Below are 19644 nucleotides of genomic sequence, written 5' to 3'. Positions count from 1 at the left end.
GATTAATCATGCTAAAATTCCAATTTCATGAAGTCATTTGTCTGCTGGAAACGCTTCACTGATTCTGTTTGCTATCATCCAACTGTAAACTCCTAACGGGAGTGTAATATCTATCACTCTAATCAGATCACTCCTCAGATGTGCTCGTTGCCATTTCCGTGCCATTTTCATCCTATTTCATTTATTTCCCTGTTCATCTAGGGAATAGATTGGACACACCAATCTATTTTCGTATGGATCTCCTATAATACACCTAGTTATATAAACCCAAGTAACTATTTAACAATAAGTTACTTAATTTCCTTCCAAATGACTGTGTATAAAAGTCTTCCTCCCCACCCAAACCTAAAATTTTATCAAGATCAAGAACAATATTTGGGGCTTCCTTGGTGGCTCAGTGGTTAAGAATACGCCTGACAATGCAGGGGAAACAGGTTCGAGCCCTGGTCCGGGAAGATCCCACATGCTGCGGAGCAACTAAGCCCATGCAACACAATTACTGAGCCTGCACTCTAGAGCCTGTGAGCCACAACTACTGAGCCCTTGTGCCACAACTACTGACGACCACGCACCTAGAGCCCATGCTCTGCAAGAAGAGAAGCCACTGCAATGAGAAGCCCGCGCACCGCAATGAAGAGTAGCCCCCGTTCGCAGCAACTAGAGAAAGCCCGCACGCAACAAAGAAGACCCAATGCAGCCAAAAATAAAATAAATAAATAAATATAAAAAATAAACAAAGATATTACATAGTTATAAAAAATAAAAAGAACTATGTTTTACCATTAACTGCTGTGCACAGCACATAGCACACAGCGCAGGGAAAAGTACACACACAGTGTGTACAAAGGAGGCAGCTAGTGAAAAGAGAACATTACATTTTCATTCTGGAGCCTTAGAATTTGGTCCAACTTGACTACTTCTTAACTACCATTTTCCTAGCCAGATCCTGAGCTATGCTCTTTTCACCCATAAGCTTATTTAATTTGTTGATGTGATGAGATTTCTTGTCTCATCAATCCTTGTTTCTTTGTCTGAATACCATTAACTGCCTCAAGAAAGGTAAAATATGAAAGCACTTTTAAAATATGAGGTTTAGGGGACTTCCCCTGGTTATTCAGTGGTTAAGACTCTGCGCTTCCACTGCAGGGAGCATGGGTTCGATCACTGGTCAGGGAACTAAGATCTCACATGCCCTGCGGCATGGCCAAAACATTTTAAAAATATAAACAAATAAAAATAAAATAAAATATGAGGTTTATATATATATTAAAGAGTTATTATAACCATTATTAGTCTTGAGAACAGTTTAATCATGTACAATATAAAGGAAAACAGATGTCTGAGGACCTGGGTTATCACTGACTCTTCCTGACTGGGAGATCATGAACTATTTCACTTTCACTCTGTGAGTTTCCATTTCTTAATCTATGAAATAGGAATAATAACTTCCTATCTATTACAGCATTTCATTCCTTCACCCACAAAAACTGTCCTACATACTCATAATTTGGGCTAGCACTTAACAAAGCAATTAGAACCAAATGATTAAAACACATACACACACACACACACACACACACACACACACAAACACAATGAGTGTTCTAGTTCCCAAGGAGTTCACAGACAGTGGAAGCAATATGCTGTAAACAAATAAGGACAGTAGAACATGAAAATCGATGTGTTAGAAGAATTTACTAAGTCCTTTGTACTAAAACTATGCCTGTGGAGGTCAAGAAGGGTAACATTTGAGCTGCATCTAAAGAAAGTTTGAGGCAAAAGGAGCAAATAACATTTGTGGTCTCACTTGAGTGCTGCCCAGCAAACATTCTACATTGCCCTAGTCAGAACTTTTCCTCGTTTCTTCATATAGGCAGACTTTTACTATCCTCATACCCCAGCTACACTTCCTCCATTCTCTCACCCTCAAAAGATAATGCTGACTCCTAATTACTCTAAAAGTTAGAAGTTATCAAGTGACTACTTTCTCATCTTCCCTTCTCAGTGCCTAACAGCTAACCTCCATCCATAGCGATAATTTCCCCCCTTCTCTCTTGTCCCAATACAGACATTTCCAGACTCCTCTCCACCTGTATTTTTGTATCTCCCTCCCACTCCCTACCCCTGTAACCTTCCCAGGGGTGGAACTCTATCATGTATGTCATCTCTCCATTCTCCAATAACATTTCTTCATTCATGAGTCCTAACCATCGAAACATTTAAACACACTCAAGTACCTCCAACGCACCCCTCCACACACACAATTTTCTTATTCTCCACATCCTCTTGCAGATATAGTCCATCTCCTTCTTCCCTGAACAGTTTATAGAATTGTCTCCATTTTCTTAACTTCCACTTAACCCTTCAATTACTGCAGTATGACTTCTGCCCTCTCAACCCTTTTGAAACTGCTTTTCACCAAAGACTTCCTGTTGTTAAATATCTTGACTTGGTTTTATAACATTGCACTTTTCCTTGGTTTTTGTCCTTTTCCCCTGGTATTATTGTTGAATCATCAAGATACTATTTTACGTCCTCTTCTCTTCTCATAGTATACACTCCCCGTGCATCGTTTTACTTATCTTTTACCTGCTAACTCCCAAATTTCAGCCTAACTTGCTTCATGAACTTTAGATATAGTGCATCATTCTTGTCCTGCTCAGGACTATGAACTTGAACAAGGGTCATGGGAAGTCATTTTAAAGTTTTTTTTAGGCGGGGAAGTGACTGAATCACATCTGTGTTTTGGAAATATTACTGAAAATAATGTAGAAAATAGGCTAAAGGGATAAGAAATTGGGAGGACTAAGATAGCTACAAGGCAATGCAAAAGAATGTGGCAGATGATGGAATGATACATAAATTCTCCTTACCTTGAACGGAGGACTGGAGTCACTTGGCCTTGCAGAAAAGTCAAAGGAGATGATGAGATCAACTCCTCTTTGAGGTCTCAGGATCAAGGGGTATGGCAGGTTAAATGTGAGGCCACTGTCCACCACATGAATCTTTTTACTTTTGACATCCAGAGGCTCATATATCTGTTCAAATTCATCAGGATCTTTAAAAAGGATTGAAAAGAAAAGAATGAATTAAACAATCACTTAACATTATTTAGAATATTAAAACTATTTATTATGTAAATGTGTAAGAAGAATTCCCTATGGTTAGGCCCTCAGGGCTTGGAGACTTTTGGTTTCTTCATCTGTAATATCATAATAAAAGATTCTATCAGGGCTTCCCTGGTGGCTCAGTGGTTGAGAGTCTGTCTGCCCATGCAGGGGGCACGGGTTCGTGCCCCGGTCTGGGAAGATCCCACATGCCGCGGAGCGGCTAGGCCCGTGAGCCATGGCCGCTGAGCCTGCGCGTCTGGGGCCTGTGCTCCGCAACGGGAGAGGCCACAACAGTGAGAGGCCTGCGTACCGCAAAAAAAAAAAAAAAGAAAAAAAAAAACAATGGGGGACTGGGGTGTTAGACAAGAATAAGGTCATGTAACTGAATGAAAAGGCAGGTCAAGTTAAAAAAGAAACAAAAAGCCTTGCTACGTCCAGGGTGAATGCCTAGGCCAAAAAGGAGAGAGCAGAGATACCATTCTTTAAATAATTATCTTCAGGTTAATTCTATTTTCTTATCAAGTATCTATGTAGTGACAATGTACTTTGCCACCAGCCAGAATTCTAAATATCTATCTATCACAGAACCTGAAACTTAAGAATTGTAAAATTGAAATATATATGTATTATATATATATATATATTATCAAACCCGACTGTAACATCTATTCCTCTGAAATTTTTATTGTTTAAAAATTACATATGTGAGCTTTTTAAAAAGGTGAAACATTATGAGTATTTATCTTATATTAGTTTTAAAATATTTTACTAATAAGCTAGAAATTTATATTTGGGTACTTTTATTTCTCCTAAAAGCAGCTTTATTTTGAGTATCTATAATCTATTAGAAATTTCATGTATAAGATTTATCATCCTTAGAAAACTCCTTAGAAGACAAAGGAGGTATTATTAGTATCATTTTAAAAATAAGGAAATGAGGCCCTAAGAGGTTCAGTTTCACACTGTGAGAGTTAAGGTTCCAAGCCAGGTCCAGGAAGTCTAAACCCTACACAGTGTCACACTGTTACTTCATAAAGTGGAACAGCCATAAGACTAAAAGTGTTTGAAATGGGTAATTTAAAAAACAATAACTGGGGATTTCCTGGTGGTCTAGTGGTTAAGACTTTGCCTTCCAATGCAGTGGGTGCAGGTTCGATCCCTGGTAGGGGAGCTAAGATCCCATATGCCTCACAGCCAAAAAACCAAAACATAGATTTGTGTTGTAACAAATTCAATAAAGACTTTAAAACAATGTTCCATCAAAAAAAAAGAATCTTATAAAAAAAGCAATAACTACAATGTATAGAGGCAATCTACAAATGCATCTATCAATCATGAAAACCACATTGATATGTGTATTTTATCACAATTAAGCATAAAAAATTAAAAACACATTAATGGGAATTTTTTTTTACAATGACATGATTTTCCCTAAAATAATAAAGTACAATGATAATTCACAAATATTTTTCTCTGGTTTTATAAACTGATGCTTTAAATTTTAGCTAAAAGATTAACCAGAAACAGACTATTTCTCTCCTATTCTGTTTGAGTTCCCCCTTCTCATCATGAAGCTGATAGTCTCCTTTTTCCTGTTTTAAATCCAAGATTACATTTGAGAGAAAAATCATCATGTGGACCAATTCCCAGCTCTGGCATGTAGCTAAACACCATGGTTCCAACCTTCCATATAAACTGACGGGAAGTAATGTTTCTTAATTGTAAAAAAAAAAATAGTTTTGCAAGATATTAACAGATATTCTATATACAAATTAAGAGTTCCATGATCAGATAGGTTTGAGAAACACAAGATTCAACAACTTAAAATAATAACAAATTATAATGCATGTTCCCTATTTTCCTTACTATGCCTTGGACTAATAGTACTTTTTAGTGGAGATGCTACTTAGTCCTGACAACAACTCTATAAGATAGGTAACAATTGTTTCCATTTTATAAGTCAACCATTGGAGTAAACAATGAAGATTGTTGCTTCCTCACTAACCTATGGTTCCATCAGGATCAGGTTGGTTTTTAGTTTCACTCTAGTTTTCTATCGTTGTTAGCCGAGGTTACACTAAGTAATGGCTCAGGACTGTCCAGCTAATAAATGACACAGTTGGGATTCAAATGCAAGTGAAGCTGCTTTTAAAGTACTATACTTGAGGTATCTTTAAGTAGGATTTCTCAAACTCATTAGGGTATCCCATGGCATTGTGAAGAGGGGGATGGAGTTGTTAGTTTTTCCAAATTTATTTGAACTTGAACCCGATTTATTAATATCTACTAAAACGTCATAGAAAGTTTGATGAATGCCCCTATGAAAGAACATCCTCCCGTAAATTAAAGTTTACATGGTGTCCCAACCCGTGAATGAGTTAATCAGGTTCTTTGATAGGTATGGAAACAATCTCTGTTTTATAATTATGGACCATTTCCTTAACAGTTCAGCTGCGGAATTTTACAATGGTCATTTTACAAATACATCACACAGATTCAATTTATAATGTACAAATACTTGGATGTTTGTGTTTTGAACTCTGGCCTAAAAGAACTCATGTCTTGATTTCTAATTCCAGATGGTGCATGTCACAGTAAATAATATAAACACAAAAGTAAACAGGAAAGAAGTCATGTAACTAATGAGCAGCTTCTCCAAAATTAGTTTCCACAGGTATACAACTATTTTGAAGTAAACAAATGAGGGGAATTTTTTCATTTTATTTCTCTTGTTTTCAAAAGATGGTCTGCAAGGTGAAGCAATAGGCACAAAAGTAATATACTAACTTTTTCTCATTTTAGGTTGAGAGATTATTCTAAAATGCTCGAATTTTAATCTGTATAAACAAAATCCATATAAACAAAATAGTAAACTAAATGTAATATTTTTCCCAACATAATATCTAGATAAGATTAAAAAAAAACTCTAAAAATAAAAGAGAAATAACCTTAATTAATGTTTGAATTGTGGTATTTTAACTGTATAATAAATAAAAGTTTTAATGATGATTTTATGAACAACGTTGATAATATTTTATGATAAACCTTTTAATTTTTCATTTCAAACATATAGTTTTATTCTAAAGTTTGGAAATAACCAGAGGGAGATAAACAGTCTATTTTGGTAAGGGCTTTGTCTGAAAAAGCACTAATCAATTCAGTATATTCAGTCTAAAATGCAGTCATTTTTAGCAATGTTGGTTCATAAGCAACAAACCTGAATGAACTTGTCACTCACCGAACTGGATTTTTGACTAAAGTCAACATGCTATATACATTTTTTCAATTGGATAAATATAAAGTGACTGAAGTATAATTTAATGAGATACACACTGAGAAATAATATTTAAAGTTCCTTCTGAAGCTCATTAATCTAAAACAATTTTAGGTTAGAACATTTCAAAATATCTCAACAAAAGAAATATTCAACCTGTGTAATATCATATTTTAGGATGATTAATATTTTCTATCTCTTCATGTCATTTTATGAAAACTGTCCCTGACTCTTTTTTCAAAAGGCACCGAATAAAGAAGTCAGATAAGGTGATGCACAACTATTATCCTCCAAGCACTAGAGAGAGGGCAAATGAAGATCATGCATCCTCGCGGACCTACAATTGCATCAGAATCAGTGTTCCATCAGGATCAGGGTTGCTGGCTTTTAGTTTTACTGTACTTTTCTATCATTGTTAAATAAAGTATATAAGTCCCTCCAAGAATCAAATTTTCAAGAAAGGGTCATGAAATGATTTTAATCTTCATGAGGGCAAGGACTGCATATCTTGTTGACAACTGGATCCCTAGTGCCACACACATTGAAGGAGCTTTGTAAATACTGTGGCAATGCAAGAACGAACAAAGGGAAGAAGAAAGATGAAAATGAAGAACAATCTGACATATGCTGAGAATAATGAAAGAGGCAGACTTCCTAAGGGTACCAAATATATCTAATAAAAATGTAGGATGTCCAGTTAAATTTAAATTTCAGATAAATAGCAAACAATTTTTATACAAGGATGTCCCAAATGTTATAAGGGGCATACTTATAATCTCTCTCCCTCTCTCTCTCTCTCTCTCTCTATATATATATATACATATATATATGTATATATATATATGTATATATATATACATATATATATAAATTGAAATTCAAATTTAACTGAGCACTGTATTTTTCAGAGCAACACTAACACCTCAAAATCTGCATAAATTATTGCAAAACCACCAGGAAGCTGTTAAAATGTTGAGTGCAGAACTTGTGCTGTACAAACCACAGAAGGAACTATGCTTGGTATTTTGATCAAAGTAATAACATAAAACAGATATAGTAAGTACACACAAGGAAACTTCCATTTTTATATCAGCAAGACGATGACTAATAAAACCAAAGGCTATGAGGAAGAGAGTGAACAGAAGGGAAAGGCTTCTGAGCAATGTCGAGAAGCCTATTCAAGTGTCCTAATTCTAGCTCAGTTGAGCAATTCTATGTAAACATGAGGCTATCTTCTTTGATCTTCCTTCTCTATGGAGTAAAATAACTAATGATTCTTTCTAGTCCTAAATGCTCTATGAGGCTGAGTTTTTTTGTTTGTTTGTTTGTTTAAGCCCATTATAATTCATCCATAAAGACTGTTTCTAAAGAAGATACATTTCATTGGTATTGTAATAGCAATAAGTTAAATCATAAGTAACACACAAAAAAATAACATCACTGATTGTATGGTCAAGTGTTTTTATCTTGGATGAATTTAAAAAGAGATGCTGACTTTATCACAAATAGATTTTTATTATAGTTCATATGAAGGGGTTTGCATTGCAGGTATATAATCCTGTCCTAGACTTTGATGCCACAAACATAATGCAAAATATAGTGAGTTTCTACTCCTCTTGTTTAAAAAACAGGGATAACTTTTGCTTCTGCAATTTCCCTTAAGCTCAAGCAACAAACAGAAACAGCATTACCTAAACAATAATAAGATCTAAAGCCATGTCTAATATTTATAGGTAGAATCGTTAAACAGTAGTAGAAAGTTTTTTGGAAAATTTTCCATTTACATTCTCATAGTCTCCTGTCAATGTTCTTAGGCAGAAATAATTGAGAAATGACATTTGGGCAGTTAAGGGGAAAAAGATGGTATGAAGAAGTGGAAAAAATTTAAGATGCCAGGAGCATTATAAGAAAGATAATTATGTAGTGATTAGTCACCAAGACAAATTTACCTTTTAATTTGGAACATGCATGGAACGGAAGAATCAAGGCAAGTATTCTTTGGAGTTTGGTTAAGCCACAAACCTGAAAGTGAGTGGGTTCTTATGAGGTTCTTAAGTGGCTTTAAGAAAGTTACCTAACCTTTCAGAAAACTGGAAGGACAGATTCAGTAGCCTAAGGGATACTGCAGATGGACGAACTCAACTCCACTCACACCCCTAGGGGGCACACATTACTGCTCTGCACTGGAGAGATAGGCTGATGACCACGGGTACCAGATTCCCTCCCAGCTCTGGATCTGCTGAGACCTATCCTCTGCCGAGGAGAAACACCCACGTGAGATTTGAAGGAGGAAATGACACAGAGGCTACGTTTCTGCTATTTCTACTGCCAAGCACCGTGTGGGGGGCATTTGTGGGGGTGATCCTGAAGTGTTTTTGGAGTCATTCCTAGATGCTTAGCCTGGAGCTTGCTCCTCCAAGCCCTGGAACAATTTTGTAAGCACCTACTTTAAACCTCTTTTGCTTAAACAAGTGAGAGGGTTTTCTGTTTGTTGTGAGTGAACCCTGACCAATATAGAGAGGAGCAAAGTCCCCTCAATATTTCAATGAAAACTATTTATGCTGACATGATGATGCCAATTCCTGCCTAATGTATTTTTTCTTCCAAAAAAACAACTCAGAGCCCTTCATACATTAAATGTATGTTTTAAAATTTGATTGTAAATTAATTACTATTAATAATTAAAATGCTCCTCCCCAGAGAAGGAAGAAAAATCTCCTGAATTAGCTTCCATGGATTACATTTTATATACTTACCTGCTACAGCTGCATCCAATTCATCTTCCTCCAAGGACTCCTGGGTGGTAAAGTCTCTCAAAGGAGACATCGGATAGGATGTATTAAGATTCAAGCCCAGCATGAAGTTGTGCACCTTCCCAGCTCGTCCTTCTCTGGTATTAAACAAAGCTGAGTCACTCACCAAAGCCATTATCATACGTTGGACCCAACTTGCTTGATTATCATTTTGATATTCCCTTTCTGCTTCTTCATTTTCAGTGCCTAAGGAAAAAGAAAAGATCATTATACAGATTCCAAAAATCCATAATAATGAAAAAGATCTTTGGGAAATGGAATGTTAACATTAATGATGAAGCTCTACAGCTTTTGATTCAACAAACATTTGTGTAAATTATAGTAAATATTTCCATTAATCATTTTTGTTCTTAACTTATTCTTACTGTACTGTTTACCGGTAGTCAGTCTAAAGGCTGTATTCTTGGCAGTGTTCTTGGCCTATTCTTTAATTTCCAGAGAAACTTGTGTTTCTCCCTTTCCCCAATTCTTTTCTTTCTTTTCCCTGGTCACACACACACACACACACACACACACACACACACACACACACACACACAGAGGAAATATCCACAATAGCTAATCCCCTTCCTTTCACAAGTTTCCTTCCCTGTCCTATTTAATAAACATCCAGAAATCATGCAGTCTGAGAGCAGACAACTGAAGGATTCAACATATATTTGCCCTCTGAACTGTCATTTCATTCTTGCTTATAAAGTTTGGGGTTTAAAAGTCTGTAAATTAAACATATGTTTGAAAATATGTTAAAATTCAGAAATCTTCCAAAAGAAGCCATTTTCAATGATTTTTCCTTAAAATCTATGCACTCATCACTACTACTGAGAAGCCATATTGTGTAGTTATTTAGAGCAGTGGTTCCAGAACCAGACTACCCGGGTTCCAATCCTCTTTCCACTGTTTACTAGTTAGTTGACCCTTATCAGTCTTCATTTCCTCATCAGTAAACCTCATAGGGTTGTTGTGAGGATAAACTAAGTTAACGCATTCATGTAAATTTCTTAGAAAAATTTAAGCCCACGTTAAATTCTCAATAAACACTAGTTGGTAGTAGAAATAGTTATAATAGCAGCAGTATCATAATCCTCATCATCAATATTATTCATTCATAACTCAAATCTAAGAACACTGTATGGTAGAGTACAATCCCCCCTACCTAAATCCCTTCTGTTCAGATTTCTGGGAACCCTGGATATAAATATATATGCATATATAAATCTATATGTGTATGTGTGTGTTGAGAGAAGAAAAAAAGAATCTATGTTCAAACTTCATAGTTTTCAATAAATGGTAACTAAACATACATAAGACCATAATAAATATTGATTTTTATCTTCAAAAGATTAGCTTAACTGAGCTCAGTAAATGGAGGGATCTTTCTCTCAATAAACAATCCAGATGACTGCTTAGTCATGAAAAAACAAATATACAGCCTTTTCTACTCTCACATTTTTCTAATGCCAAGTATAACAAATAAAATCTTTCAATAGAATGAATCAGGCTTTAAAATGAATGATTTATATCTTAGTTACACAGGATATGAATAAGACACTCAATTATTTTCCAAAGGTTTGGAGCTCCCTCCTCTTTTTCTTCTTCTTCTTCATCGTCACTGTTGTTGTTATTATTATTATTAAATTTATCCCACTTTTTTACCAGCAGTGGATCTACTTTCCTTATGATGTATTTGGAAATGAAATCATTTGTGGGACGAACCCAAAAGTCAACAGATAAATCCTATCTATTGCTTAATAGCTATGATTCTAATCGTAAATTTCTATTTATTAGCCCTTTATAACTTAAACCCTTTGTATGCACTTGCTAATTTGATGATTACAGCAATTCTGTGAGAGCAGGTGAAATGATGCCAGCAGAGATTTGAAAAAACTAAAGTTGAAAATGTCTAAAGACCTTGTTCAAAATCACATGACTAAAAATGAAGGGGCATCAAGAGGAAGACAAGCCACAGAGTGGGAGAAAATATTTACAAAAGACACAGCTGAGGAGATCCCTGGTGGCCTAGTAGTTAGGATTCCGGGCTTTCACTGCCATGGCCTGTGTTCAATCCCTGTCAAGGAACTGAGATCCCACAAGCCGTGTGGGGTGGCCAAAAAAAAAGAGAGAATTGATTAACCCTTCAATTTAAAAATAAAGACAATTAAAAAAAGAATTCTACTCAAAGTAAAACATTGTTTAACAAAACTGTTAACTGCTCATCCTCCCTAAAATTAAAAAAAAAAAGACACATCTGATAATGGACTGTTACCCAAAATATACAAAGAACTTTTAAAACTCATCAATAAGAAAACAAACATCTCAATTTAAAAATGGGCAAAAGACCTTAGTAGACACCTCACCAAAGAAGACATGCAGATGGCAAGTAAGTATATGAAAAGATGTTCCATGTCACATGTCATCAAGGAAATGCAGATTAAAACACCAAGATGACACTACACACCTATTAGAAATGTCAAAATCCAAAACACTGACAGCACCGAATGCTGGTGAGGATGTGGAGCAACAGGAACTCTCATACATTACTGGTGGAAACACAAAATGGAACAATTACTTTGCAAGACAGTTTGGAAGTTTCTTACAAAACTTTATTATCACATGATACAGAAATCATGCTTCTTGATTTTTACCCAAAGGAGTTGAAAACATATCCAGGCAAAAATCTGAACATGGATGTTTATAGCAGCATTATTCATAACTGCCAAAATTTGAAAGCCACCAAGATATTCTTCAGTAGGTAACCAGATAAACTATGGTATATCCAGACAATGAAATATTATTCAGTGCTAAAAAGAAATGAGCTATCAAGCCATAAAAAGACATGGAGGAAACTTAAATGCATATTACTAAGTGAAAGAAGCCAATCTGAAAAGGCTACATACTGTATGATTCCAACTATATAACATTCTAGAAAGGCAAAATGATGGCGACAGTAAGAAAATCAGTGGTTGCCAGGGGCTGGGGGTGGGAAGCAGAGGTATAAATAGAGCACAGAAGATTTTAGGGCAGTGAAAGTACTCTGTATGATACTATAAAGGTAGATACATGTCATTATATATTTGTGAAAACCTGTAGAATATACAACACCAAGAGTGAATCCTAAAGCTTGGACATTGGGTGATAATGATGTGTCAGTACAGGTTCACTGATTGTAATAAATGTACCACTCTGGTATAAGATGCTGAAAGTGGTGAAGGCTATGTGTGTGGGTGCAGGAAATATATGGGAACTCTGTACTTTTTGCTCAATTTTTCTGTGAGTCTAAAACTACTCTAATAAATAAAGGCTATTTTTTAAAAAATGAATATTAAGAGCTAATAAGAAATCCTCAGAAACATCCTAAATATCATTCTCCAATGTAGGCTGGCACTAAAACCAAAGCAGCCGTATTCAGAGGGTCCTGAACTTCTCAGCCTTAAGATAACCAGCTAGTACTGCAGAGGTGATCAAATGTACTGATCATTTTGGCAATTTACTTAATAATTAATAAACCATTATTACATCTACTTGATAGTCCCCAAATCAATACATAATTAATTCTAGAAATGCTAGGCATATGTTATCTATCCCTTTTGTACTGTCTCCCTTCATTAAAAGGAAATTCAAAATAAAAAAAGAAAGACCGGAACAACTAAAAAATAACAGCCCAGCTATGAAAAGAGAACTTTAATTTTAGTGTTGATTCAGCAAAGATTAAACAGGCTCTTCCAATATCTATACCTTGGCTGGTGGAGTTCTTTAGGTTTTGGACAAGAAGGCATTTAATATCTTTTAAAATCTGGATGATTGTATTCAGTCTATAACAGGACATGTTCACCCAGTTGTTATAAAATCTTCTCTTTGTTTTTTGTTTATTTGTTTTGGCTTTTGAGCTATTGGGAATATTTGTGCTAACGGCTGTGTCAAAATGTAAAATCATTCCATTTTATCACATAACAATTGCAACAAATATCCGTGGTTGTTGCCTTATCTCTTCCCCGACTCCCCATTGACTATCGTGATCCACACAAAGCTAAAAACTGCCTTGTTAAGGTGTAGAAGTACCCACTTGTACTACAAAGTAATATACAAAACAAAAACGTCTCAATAATTCTACCCCACTTCATCACTGATCCCTTCCTGAGAGACAGAATGTTGGCAATGGGATAAGGCTCAGGAATGGAGTGAGAACATCATTTTCTACAGGTTACTTAATAATAAGATTTTAAAAGATTAAATTTTAGTTATTAAAGCCATGTAAAAATGTTCCCAAATCACAATTTCCATGGTGAGAAGCCTGGTGCTCTAATCAGACTTAACACAGAATTTGGTATTTCTACCATCTCAGTTTGTTCTCTGTTCTACTGATAATATTTTTGAGGTATTTAAAAGAAATGAAATAAGGGATACTTGTGTTGCATATTTTATTATGTATATGGCATTAATTCTGGTTCTGAATTGAAAGCTACCATTCTATCACTCAATGCCTTAAGCAGAGACTACCATTAGCGTCTTTTTTTTTTTTTTTTTTTTTTTTGCGGTACGCGGGCCTCTCACCGTTGTCGCCTCTCCCGTTGCGGAGCACAGGCTCCGGACGCGCAGGCCCAGCGGCCACGGCTCGCGGGCCCAGCCGCTCCGCGGCACACGGGATCCTCCCAGACCGGGGCACGAACCCGCGTCCCCTGCATCGGCAGGCGGACTCTCAACCACTGCGCCACCAGGGAAGCCCTACCATTAGCATCTTGAGTGAGAACATCAGACAAAACATTCATGTCCTTTCCTAATCCACTTCTGCCAGAGGAGGTTCCGGCTCTCTTACCTTTGGGCTCTTGTGACTCATCATCACTATCCGAGCTATCATTACTCACAATATGCTTCGCTGTAATATTTTCTGCAGAAAGAAAACAAAACAAGTCAATCAAAGAATCTCAGGTGTCAAGACTCACAATGAAATTTACTGTAAGGAAGTAATCGTAGCAAAACCACAGTGAGGTCTATTAGATTTACTGGTATAAATTTAGATCAATTTAGTAAATCTAAATGTCTTAGATTTACTAGTATTTTCAAATTTCTCATTTGAAGGCAAAATTTCCCAGGGTATGAAAAGTTAGTTTAGAATTATTCATACATGATTTTAAAGGGGAGAATTTTTATTTGTTTATCTTAATTCTGACAGAAAGAATAACTTGATTATATAATTCTTATTACATCAAAAATTTTTTCTTCAATTAAATATGTTGAAATTATGTTTACGAAGGTCGATACAGGGTAACGCCAAAATTTACAAGGGGGCCACAAAAGTGTTTCATCAAAATGAATGAAGCTACTAATATAAGATATCTTTTGATTTTAATAATACTGAATATTGTCTATTGAAATGTCTGTTTTGGTATCAGTTTGTGCTTCCTCAGAACATATTAAGAGAGCAGGTATAAAAACTAAAATAGAAACCATAAATCCATAAAACAAAAATAAGAATAAAATCTAGCATAACTTGTTGTCTTTTTTCAAGTAAAAAGTACCCAAATTATGGAGCACACAAACCATTTTATAATCAACATTTGTAGAAAAATCAAACTTTTTTTGGACATGTACATGAAATACTTATCTGTAGAGTGACTTTTTTTCCTTCTCTTAGTCAATAGAATTTTCCTTTTTAATCCTAAGAAACTGACTCCAAATTTATAACTTTCAGTAATAGAGAGCCATTTGGGCTTTTTTTTTTTTTTAGCGGTACACGGGCCTCTCACTGTTGTGGCCTCTCCCGTTGTGGAGCACAGGCTCCGGACGTGCAGGCTCAGCAGCCATGGCTCACGGGCCCAGCCGCTCCACAACATGTGGGATCTTGGGGCACGAACCCGCGTCCCCTGCATCGGCAGGCAGACTCTCAACCACTGCGCCACCAGGGAAGCCCCATTTGGGCTCTTAAACTGAGAGAAATATAGGTATAACATTTGGTTTCCCCATATTATGCTCCGATTTACCTTAAAGTGTGTCTTTGAAAGAGAGGAAAACAAAACAAAAACCACCTTTGAACACCACTTTAAGAGGTAGACTTTAGTCGGCCAGTGGATGAAAGGGTCACCAGGAGTCCTCAGATTCCCCTCAGTCACCACTGTGGTCTCATTTCTGGAAACCCTTACCTAATCTGAGGTAACACGCATCCTGCTGGCCGGTGGTTCTCAAGGACACAATATCCCCCTTAAGTCTGACACACAGAAAAAGTAAATAAGCTGCCAAACTACTGGTCTCAAAGGGGATGTCTCACAACAAAGAATATTCAAGACTATTGAGTATAAACATTCTCCTTTTCCTTGGCCGTCAGCCATTGTCCCATCCACCTTCAGATGTGTTATTTCAGTCCTATTCTCTTCCTGCCTTAGAAGGAAAAAGCAGCAAACCCTGGGTTTATCTGGATTATTTAACACAGAAGAACACAGAGAAGCAAGCCTCTTAAGAGGTGGTACTTCTGTTCTTTTTCTCTTCTTTTTTCTGAACTCTTCACATCTTAGAGAAGAGTTCGTTGTTCCCACAGTTAGAGTTGAGACCAAGTTATTCATCAGGGACATAATGCTCATTAAAATAAATCAAGTCAGAGCTTTTCAGCTCTGCACTTTGCCTTTCAGTTACCCTTAAGAGCATGGGGCTCTGTAGTTAAGGTCAGAGAACGCTCAAAAGTTCCACCAACCTTGGCTGCTTATTCACTGAGTGATGCTCGGAGGACAGGAGCAAGTTCAAGGACAAAGTGACTTTTTGGTTGTTTTTATTTTTATATTAAAATCTTTGGCTCTATTGCAATCATAAGATCACTTCTCCATTACTTACTAAGCACTACCCCCAAATATTAAGGACTATAGCAAGTTACTGCACTTAATATAAATATCACATATCTAAAGTCCATTCTCACAGGAAGAGTGATCATACTACTTATAAGCCAATTTGTAGTGCATTAATTAAAGTACAATTGTATTTTTGTTTTGCATATAAAGCTTAATTAAATAAACTGTCTGTCTGCAATAACTAAGGATGGCTTGTCAGAAAAATCCTACAGTAAGTTTTTTACATGCAAGTGTTCTTCGGATAAATTGATTGTTGAGAAAGTCATTTATGCTGTTCTGTTAACTCTGTCCTCAAATAAATGTGTGATACTTCACACACAGAGAAGCGGTAGTAGGTAGGTCGTGTGCTGATGATCTACAGGATCCTTCTCCCCAGCCTCAGCCAGCCTGGCCCCAAGTTCAAATTTAGCATCTCCCTGCTCCATCCCACAGCCAGTCAAAATAGCCATAACAAATTTAGTGTTGATTGAGCTACAGATGGCAAGACATTTAGGAGATACTGAATGCATGTTTTGTTTTGTTTACTTTAAATCAAATTTATTCATTAAAGAAAACATATGTTTCTATGGTATAAATATTATAACAAATGAACACTGCTGGTCCTCAATTGAGTTCATGTACTTTTTCAAGTTTTATAAACATTATTTTTAATTTATTGTGGGCTAGTGAGTTAGATTTAAAGAAAATCATTGGTGATAATTTATTAGATGTGATTTGAAACATTTTTTCCATCTTTTTTGGTATGAACAAGCTGTGAGAAGTGAGGTAGTATTTAAGAGGTAAATGAACTGACAAGCGTGAATTTAAGTGTTATACTCCATTCAATTGTTGAATCTAATCTTCAAAAAGCTACCCTTATTGATAAAAGGAGTACAAATCTTCCTCAAATTATAATGGGGTTATGTCCCAATAAACCCATTGTAAATTGAAAATTTTGTAAGATGCACATGCATTGAATACATCTAATCTACTGAACACCACAGCTTAGCCTAGCCTACTTTAGACAATCTTTATGATGATTTAATTTTCTCTCAACATACGTGTTAATGAAATTTACCAATATAGTGTAATTATTATCAATGTAAGCATGTTTTTACAATACCTAGTTCTTCTTCCATTGTGGAACCTTTACTTTGTGAGCCAGAAACTCCCAAGACTCTGTTGAACAATATAGAAAAGGCACTCCCCCAGACACCTAAAATAAAGCAAAAACAGAATAACTTAGAATGCACCAGGATTTCAAACAGTCAAAGAAACTCATGGTTGATTTTTATCACTTACCCATTAAGAAATGCAAGGGGTTTTCTTCATATTTCTTTACAACTGTTCCCATAAAAAATTTACTTCCAAATAAGTCAGGAGCCATAAAAGTACCATATTTAGCCATGCCAATCTCATATGGACTAAATTCAACCCAATCTGAAATCATTTAAAAAATGCAATCCATTAATAGGGAAATACTACAGAGATGTGCACAAAGATTACTTCAACATTGTCATGATTATTCTCATTCATTTATTTAAAATATTTTAAAAAAATTAACCAAATGCCTATTATGCATATGGCATTGTATAGGAGAAGTTGGCAGGGGAAAGCTTACTGATGAATAAAATGAGAACACAAAGGATCCCTTAATTTGCACAAATTGAATACCTTTTCACATTTAAAAACTCAGACATCTTTTATAAAGTCCATCTTAATTCTAAAGAAGGGAAAACGTTAGACTCAGTTTTAAAACTGCTGGCTCAGATGTTTAAAATCTGTGCAATTTGGGGTAGATTACTTGTATTCTCTGTGTTTTAGTTCCTTAATCTGTAAAATGTGAATAAAATCAGTAGATAGTTTGTAGAATTGTTGTGAAGATCTAACGAGTTAAGAAACTTAAAGAACTTAGAAAAGACATAGCACATTCTAATCACTCAATAAATAGTAGCCACTATTATATTTCATGTATTCCTGTGGCTATAACTATGCCTAATAATTATCTGAATCTTAATCTATCCAAAAAGAATTCCTGGTTTTTGACTCCCATTTCCTTGCCATTCTCTGTCTTCCCCTGTTTGGTAAATGGTACTACTTTTCATATATTCATACCACTATCCATACTTTAGAATTATTCTTCATGGTCCTCTTTCTCTTATACCTCAAATACAAAAAAATCAAGTTCTGTAGGCTCTATCATCAGATGTGGTTAGAAACAGGCTACTTATCCATTTGTTCCCCATGACCATACTGGTACAAGCTGCCATACTCTCTCCTGGATCTCCACAATAGCCTCTTAAAACTTTCTCTATTCCCCTACTTTCTTGTTGATATCCTGTAGTCAGATGGATTTTTAAAAATGTAAATCACACCACACCAGTGCCAGCTGAAATCTTTTCAATGGCTTCCCATTACACTGAAAATAAAAACATGGCCGAGAAGTCCTCATGATGGTCTGGTTCATGTTCCTTGTCTGACTACATATCTTAACCAATCTCCTATCACATTTTGTCTTACCTATTCCACTGCAGACACACACCTTCTTAATGTTCCTCCAAGAGACCAAGCTCATTCCTGTCTCACAGCCCTTATGCTTGTTATTCCCTTCTGTAACCATAAGGCTTGCTCCTTCCTAACTTTAGTTCAAAGTCTTGGTTGACCATCTTCTATGGAGTCCCACTACCATGCACCCCTGCCTAACCCCAAACTCTCTGTCTGCCTTTATTTTTTGTTCAGTTTTTTCCTTTCTAAAATGATTGCATGTCTATAGCCCTTTATCCAACCATCCAAAATCCAAATAACTCCAAAATCCACATGATTTTTGCTATTCGTTTGGTAGTAAAACCTGACCTGAACTCATTTAGCAGAAAAACCAGTCTTGAAAAGATGTGAGGCTTAATCTTTAGATATCCCATGGAATGTGAATATCAATACATTCCATTGGAGAAATCACTCTATTTGATTATAAGACCCCAGTGGGGGTATTATGTAATATATAGTACATTTTTTAACTTCAAAATCTAAAATATTCTGAATTTTAAAACATCTGTCCTCAAAGTTTTGGGAAAGGAATTGTGGATATGTATGTTTTTATTATTTACTCAATAGTATAGGTTAGAACATTCTACTTTTGTGAAACAAGTTGTAAAATCACAATGTGATGAGAACACATTATAATTCATTTCACATCAAAGCCAAATGGTGCATATACCCTTCATGACAAAGTGGTGTGTTTTATAATGACTTACATGGAGTTAGTGAGACATGAGTAGCAATGAATCATTAGGAAAATTTCTATATCGCTGTGAGTAATTTCTTATCTCTCAATTTCACATACCTCTCCGGGGTACTAAAGTGTAAAGACCTCCTGGTTCCTACTTATCTAGCAAGCTCTTCTTGATTAATGTTGTAGTTTGTGTACACAGTAATGAGAGACATTCTCAAGAGGTTGATTTGCTCTCTAATCCTCACTGAAGAACTCACTACAGTACTTTGACTACTATTTCTCTGCTGCTGATTCCTACATTTCAAACTTGACCCTCTCTCCTGAGCCTCCATCTACTCATTTCCATCTTCCTGTTGTGCACTTATGCTTGAGTATGCTGTCATCACATCCTGCTACACTTGCCTGGAAA

The 19644-nt window shown here is 35.9% G+C and overlaps 1 protein-coding gene across 3 annotated transcripts in view; it reads right to left on the bottom strand.

Moving 5' to 3' along the window:
• The window catches only part of PLA2G4A (phospholipase A2 group IVA), a 214896-nt gene that overhangs the window by 19926 nt on the left and 175326 nt on the right, over positions 1-19644 (bottom strand). For all 3 annotated transcript variants that reach the window (XM_067029703.1, XM_059076585.2, XM_067029708.1), the window contains 5 exons: positions 17309-17446; positions 17130-17222; positions 14008-14079; positions 9141-9383; positions 2874-3058 (listed from right to left, as the gene is read on the bottom strand). In XM_067029703.1, coding sequence (XP_066885804.1) covers positions 2874-3058; positions 9141-9383; positions 14008-14079; positions 17130-17222; positions 17309-17446 — 731 coding nt within the window. The remainder of the gene's footprint in view (positions 1-2873; positions 3059-9140; positions 9384-14007; positions 14080-17129; positions 17223-17308; positions 17447-19644) is intronic.

Source organism: Kogia breviceps, chromosome 1 (assembly GCF_026419965.1).
Source record: "Kogia breviceps isolate mKogBre1 chromosome 1, mKogBre1 haplotype 1, whole genome shotgun sequence".
NCBI classification, from domain to species: Eukaryota; Metazoa; Chordata; class Mammalia; order Artiodactyla; family Physeteridae; genus Kogia; species Kogia breviceps.
This window is presented reverse-complemented; position numbering and strand designations above follow the sequence as displayed.